Source organism: Eucalyptus grandis, chromosome 1 (assembly GCF_016545825.1).
Source record: "Eucalyptus grandis isolate ANBG69807.140 chromosome 1, ASM1654582v1, whole genome shotgun sequence".
In the NCBI taxonomy this organism is placed as follows: Eukaryota; Viridiplantae; Streptophyta; class Magnoliopsida; order Myrtales; family Myrtaceae; genus Eucalyptus; species Eucalyptus grandis.
In genome coordinates, this window is record NC_052612.1 from 27,258,087 (window position 1) to 27,264,730 (window position 6,644).

The window sequence follows — 6,644 nt, forward strand, 5'->3', positions numbered from 1 at the left end:
AAATTTTTATTTCTAAATTTTTCCTAAAATTTGAAAAATGGGGACTCAAATTGAGTCTGGTCCAAATGTGGGTGTCATCCATACCTTGCATCAATTGTATAAAGATGAGCATTATGTTACATTGAGTTTGCTTTTCAAAAATGACCTTGTTTTTTTTTTAATCTCGATAACAAAAAATTAGATTTTTTTAAATTCTTGTTTCTGTTCTAAATTTATGCCCTAGTTAATTTTTCATTTCTGGGAATAGAAAAATTAATTTATATATGCAAACTAATTCCTATTCTTTTTCTTTTGTTTTGGAAAAAGGAGAAATAAAAACGACGCCATAAGTATTTTATTTATCTTTTGATAAAAGTAATCATGAGCACGTATATGAAAGCTAGTAGATAAACAACGATAAATCATTATCCAAAGATTTTGTGGAACAATTTTGTTTTACTCTCGATTGCAATTTCGACTTTTTAACAGAAACTCATAATTATTAATCTTACTTCTATTTTTGTTTAACGGATGAATAATAATTATCCTCGATATTCTTGTGACACGCTGCTCGAAATCTGGCATAATATTTCTAATCGAGTGCTATCCTGATTTTTCTGGATCTTTTCCCTTCCGATAATTCGATGATTCCGATTATTCGATGATGACGTCACCTTGACATATTTTGGTTTTTTTGGGTCGTCGGTGACACATTGACCTTGAGTCGGCGACTTTTCTCCTACTTGAACTCTCCAAAAGCCCCCGCCACCTCTCTCTTCTCATCAAGAGATCAATCTCCTCTGCTCAAAACCGCTACACGTCGAGATGCAGATCTTCGTGAAGACCCTGACCGGCAAGACCATCACCCTCGAGGTCGAGAGCTCCGACACCATCGACAACGTCAAGGCCAAGATCCAGGACAAGGAGGGCATCCCTCCCGACCAGCAGCGCCTCATCTTCGCCGGCAAGCAGCTGGAGGATGGCCGCACCCTCGCCGATTACAATATCCAGAAGGAGTCTACCCTGCACCTCGTTCTCCGCCTCCGCGGAGGCGGTTTCTGAAGAGACGGGAGTGTTCTCTTTTTGATACAGTTAAGGGAGTTTTCATGCGATTTCATCTTGGTTTCATGGAGCTTGAAAGTAGCCATCTTTAGACAGGATAAGCTCGTGGGTCATTGCTGGGTCTATGGTAGGTTTTGTTTTATGTAAATAACGAATGAGTGAACCTTTGAATAAGGTTTTGTAAGTTTTTCCCTTAACTTGGTTCCGATCATGCATTGGCATTCACTCCCGAGTTCGGTTGCAAAGTCAACAACAGAGTCGGCCTTAAAAAAATTGACTTAATGATTAAGCTGTCTTGATTTTTTTTTTTCTATCAGAAAAGTGTCTTGATTTGAATGGTTGCAAATTACAGCATTTTCCACTGAAAGTAATCTTGGATTCGGACACATCACCTTGTGATAAAATAAATCTTGCTCAATATAAATGAACATGACGGTTTATGTGCATTCATGGAGATTAATCGAGTTAAACAAATATTTATTAATGTGATGATGCTTAGATTAAGAAGACGATCTGTTCCTCTTAAGGTAGACCGGAATTGAGTATTAATCAAACCAAAAGATCATCACTGAATGAATGTAACAAGACGACCACAGAAGATCATCGCTGACCATTAATCAAACCCACAAGTAAAGCAGAAGCACAAGCGGGCAACAAATGCGGCAAATAAAGATGGTAAATTCACAGTACCATCTTTGTAAATGATGTTGCTTTTTCAACAAGCTACTTTTCTGCACTAGAAAGACCAGGATCGAAACCAAGTTCTTCTCGCCTTGATAGATTCAATGATGGAGGGAGCATCCTCGTATTCAAATGGTTGATGTTGTGCCCCTCTCTAAATATATGCAGAGACCTTTTGGGACTATCAGAACTGCCACAAACTTCGTTATACATGTCACTAGAGCGCAACCATGTCTTCCTCTGCAGGAGATAAGTTTACATCCTGACAAAATGGCTGAAGGTGCGCTGTTTAATAGCAAATTGCATACCAGACAGCAACACATCAGCTGCAAAAGTACGAAACTCTGAAGGACTATAACTGAGGCATTCAAGAGGTTCATCTAAATGGAACGGATCTTACTAATCAAATGTTTCGAGCTTCGAGCATTCTCAGCACCAACATTGGAAATTACAATACATCAGCACCTTGAATACAGACTCTCATTTCTGGAAATAAAACAGACATTCGATACCCGTAAAATTGCATTCTCGCACGCCAGGAGATCCTCCAGAGATCTAAACACATCCCAGCAGCGCGAGGCAAGACTTGTTCAGGAGCAGTAGAAAACTCTCGCGCCCAATAAAATTGTTTAGGAGCAGGATTGAAGCCGAAAATACCTAATCATCATATCTCATCGTATCTTGTTAAGGTCTAAACCATTATTAATCAAATATTAGTCTCGAGATATAAACCGCAAAAGAGAGAAAATCAAATTGTACATTTTCAGAGGTTCATCCTTCATGATTCTCATAAAAGAAATGCAAAACCAGAACTAGCAATGACCCACAAGCTTATACTACCGAGAGATGACCACTTTCAAGTACCATGGTTCCAGATGAAAACCCATGAGAACCCGACTTCACCACAAAGAGAACATACCCGTCTCTTCAGAAATCGCCAGCGCAGAGGCAGAGGAGAACAAGGTGCAGCGACCGGAAAAAGGATTTTTTTCCACCGTCTCGCCTTGAATGGCACTTTAAACTTCAGATTCCTCAATCGATAGAACACAATGCATCGTCGGAACCTTGTCAGCAGAAGCAGCAGAAAGTTTAGAATTTGTAAGCTTGTGGTCATGCCACATTCATCAGCCACTTACAAATCCAGGAAAACAAGCCACTTACAATAAAACCACTCGGAACCAAAGTTCTGGTTCTTTGCTCACCCCCACACTGAACATCTTTATAGCAAAAATCAGAATGAAGCCTTAAGCGGTGGATTTATCCTTTAGATAATCTAGCAACAAGATGCTCTCGCCTCACACACAAAGCAAAAGTTAACCCATTACGTCTATCGATTTTGACATACCAAACAACTTGAGAAATCATAGCCATTGGTCCTTCGTTCCATACTAAAGGGAGCACATATTGCTTGATCAAGTTGTCCAATAACAACTCAGCAGGACACAAGCACGAACTATCACTGTATAACTTTCCTCCTTATCTTCCCCACCCCGCCTTCGGACAATCTAATCCGACCAATCCATGAGATGAACAAGAGATAAATTTCATGTTCATTCACTCACGGACAAAGAAAATATCATTTGAAAAAAAGAAGAAAAAAAGACTCCAACACACCGAGAAATTGCATCCTCTCACCGCAGGAGATCCCCTCCAGAAATCTAAAAGTTATCCAGCAGCGCCAGACAACAAATAAGAATTGTATAGGAGCAGCAGGAAACTCTTACAAAGATTTGAATCTTTGGACTGTTGGAGATGGGATTACTTCGTTGGTTTGTACAAGTATTTTGGTTTCACTAATGACTACTATTTTAACACTTAGGAGAATTGTTTCGAAGCAGGATTGAAGCCGGAAAAAACCAATCATCAAGTCATGTGGTCCAGATGCAAGACGCACGAGCGGGAGAAAATAAAGTTGTATTACTTATTATTAAGGTTCATTCATTCATGGTTCACATAAGAGAGAAGCTACACCAGAACGAACATATACTACTGAAAAATAGCCACTTTCAAGCACCATGAAACCAGACGAAATCACATGCCGACTGCGAGGACTTCCAGATGCCCGTGTCTTCAGAAATAGCCACCGCGGAGGCGGAGGACGAGGTGCAGGGTCGACTCTTTCTGGATATTGTAATCGGCGAGCGTGCGACCGTCCTCCAGCTGCTTCCCGGCGAAGATGAGGCGCTGCTGATCCGGTGGGATGCCCTCCTTGTCCTGAATCTTCGCCTTCACGTTATCGATCGTGTCCGAGCTCTCCACCTCCAGCGTGATCGTCTTCCCCGTCAGGGTCTTCACGAAGATCTGCATACCTCCCCTCAACCGCAGCACAAGATGGAGCGTCGACTCCTTCTGAATGTTGTAATCGGCGAGGGTGCGACCGTCTTCGAGCTGCTTTCCAGCGAAGATCAGACGCTGCTGGTCCGGCGGGATACCTTCCTTGTCTTGGATTTTGGCCTTGACGTTGTCTATTGTATCAGAGCTTTCCACCTCGAGCGTGATGGTCTTCCCGGTCAGAGTCTTGACGAAGATCTGCATACCCCCGCGAAGCCTCAGGACGAGATGGAGCGTCGACTCCTTCTGAATGTTGTAATCGGCGAGGGTGCGGCCGTCCTCGAGCTGCTTGCCGGCGAAGATCAGACGCTGCTGGTCGGGAGGGATGCCTTCCTTGTCCTGTATCTTGGCTCTGACGTTGTCGATGGTGTCGGAGCTCTCCACCTCGAGCGTGATGGTCTTGCCGGTCAGGGTCTTGACGAATATCTGCATGCCTCCGCGGAGCCTGAGCACGAGGTGGAGCGTCGACTCCTTCTGGATGTTGTAGTCGGCGAGGGTCCTGCCGTCCTCGAGCTGCTTCCCGGCGAAGATCAGGCGCTGCTGGTCCGGCGGGATGCCCTCCTTGTCCTGGATCTTGGCCTTGACGTTGTCGATCGTGTCGGAGCTCTCGACCTCGAGCGTGATGGTCTTGCCGGTCAGGGTCTTCACGAAGATCTGCATCTTTTTAGAGCTTGACGACGACGACGATGAAGCAAGAGAGATTTTCGAGAGAGATGACGAAAGCTTTTAAGCAGAGAAGAGATAGATTTCCGAATCCGATGATGAGAAGGGAGGGGCGTCAGGGCAGGTTAAATAGAAGAGTCGCCGACTCAAGGGTCAGGGTGACGTCACTCGTTACGTCATCCGGAGGGAAGGATCCAGAAAAATCAGGATTGGACTCTGTAGAGGCTGGGGCCTACTCTGCTAGCCCGTTAAGAAAAGGACGCTCCCCGTTTTTGCTTTTCCTTGACGCATACGAAAGGAATTTAAGAAGGGGCCACTAGAATTCGCAAAAAAATTAAATTATATGACAACGATTTTTTTTATCTCTAAAAATAATAAAATTATCTATTATGACACAAAATTCCTAAACTTTTTTTGATATATTTATTACATTAGTATAAGTTTGAGTTTTTTCATGTTTTATAGTGAAACAAAATTAGGATTTTTTGTGACATGAAAAAATGTTGGGATATTTGGGTCATGGTGGCATAATTTGGGATTCTTTTTTACCAAAAAAAGTACTGTTAATATTTAAATGGTAATTATGGAAGCTTAAATATTAGATAAATTTCCATAGTCAATTAGAAAAAAAAGGAAAAAACTATGCATTGTGCCACGAGAATATCAAGTGACGTGTGGGAGTGGGTTACATCATGATTTTACAATAAAAGTTGAAAATTAGAATCACTCAAGATTATAAGAAAATTAATCAGCAAAATCATAGAATGAGTGATCGGTATCGTCTTTCTAGTTTCAATAGGCGATATGGGCATACATGATTATTTTTTACTGGATGGAGAAATAAGTTATGTGACATTATGATTTTCTTTCTTATTACTATGCAGAATCTTAACAAAGAAATTTTGAATAAACTTTTTGTTAATCTTTCAACAAAGAAGATTAAAATTTACTCGGAGGGGATAAAGTCGGTTATTGCACTTGCGGTTAAGAAACTTCATTATTTGTAATTTTTATTGGAAAATGGATAATCACTTCTTCTTCTCCTTCTTCTTCTTTTGCCTTTTTATCCTTTTTTTTAAAGCAAATTTCACTATTTCATCTCCAAAGCTGAATTGCACTATTATATTAAAAAAATGAAAAAGCTACCGACAATTTTAAACTATATTGAGCATGATACATTTACTTCTTTTTTTTTTTTTTTTTTGTATTTTGGTGACACAAAATACTCCAATCTTGTACTCATGTGATATATTTCCCAATATATGTATCGATGTGATACATTTACCTTAAACTTTTTATTATGATACCACAAACTCTAAAAATTGTATCCATGTGGCATGTTTGCCTTAAAATTTGGGGGTAAATGCTTCATATAAGTATAAGTTTGGGGTTTCTAGTGTCATAAAAGAAAATTTAGGATAAATGGTCACACGAACTTAGATTAAATGTGTGGTACAAATTTGGGATTTTTGGTGTCACAGAAATAAACTTTGAGATAAATATATTACAATGGGTATAGTTTAGAGTTATTGGTGGCTTTTTTCCTATTAAAAATAATGTGTAGACACGGGCTAGATGGAAGTTTTAACAATGATACCAAACCCCGCTTTTGTCTTAAATGTATAAATAGAAGATAGATATAAATAGATGAGACTCGAACGGAACTCTAATGAAGTTATCACCATTTGAAGCCTTCCAAAAAAATTAATCCATCAATGTGGAACATTAAAAAAAAAAACAAGGTTTTGAATAAACGTTGGTTGGTCTATTCAAATAAATAATTTCAAGTACTTTATTAATGTGTACATGCTCAGTTCGAGAAGTTGATGATGTAAATTGATTGATCCATTGTATTTATTGAATTATGTTATAAGGGAATTATCCAAAATTAATTGTGTTATTTCGCATTCAGAAGGCTTCAAGCAGTG

General features: G+C 39.9%; 2 protein-coding genes across 2 annotated transcripts; one reads left to right on the forward strand and one right to left on the reverse strand.

Annotated features, from left to right (window-relative positions):
* The first annotated feature begins 769 nt into the window (after window positions 1–769).
* LOC104435729 (ubiquitin) lies at window positions 770–1,215 on the forward strand. The gene has a single exon (XM_010048431.3). The coding sequence runs from the start codon at window positions 805–807 to the stop codon at window positions 1,039–1,041; it is 237 nt and encodes a 78-aa protein (XP_010046733.1). The 5' UTR covers window positions 770–804; the 3' UTR covers window positions 1,042–1,215.
* Window positions 1,216–3,621: 2,406 nt separating this feature from the next.
* On the reverse strand, window positions 3,622–4,811 carry LOC104435738 (polyubiquitin). The gene has a single exon (XM_018873061.2). It carries the CDS (start codon window positions 4,711–4,713, stop codon window positions 3,793–3,795), a length of 921 nt encoding a protein of 306 aa, XP_018728606.2. The 5' UTR covers window positions 4,714–4,811; the 3' UTR covers window positions 3,622–3,792.
* Window positions 4,812–6,644: the final 1,833 nt, after the last annotated feature.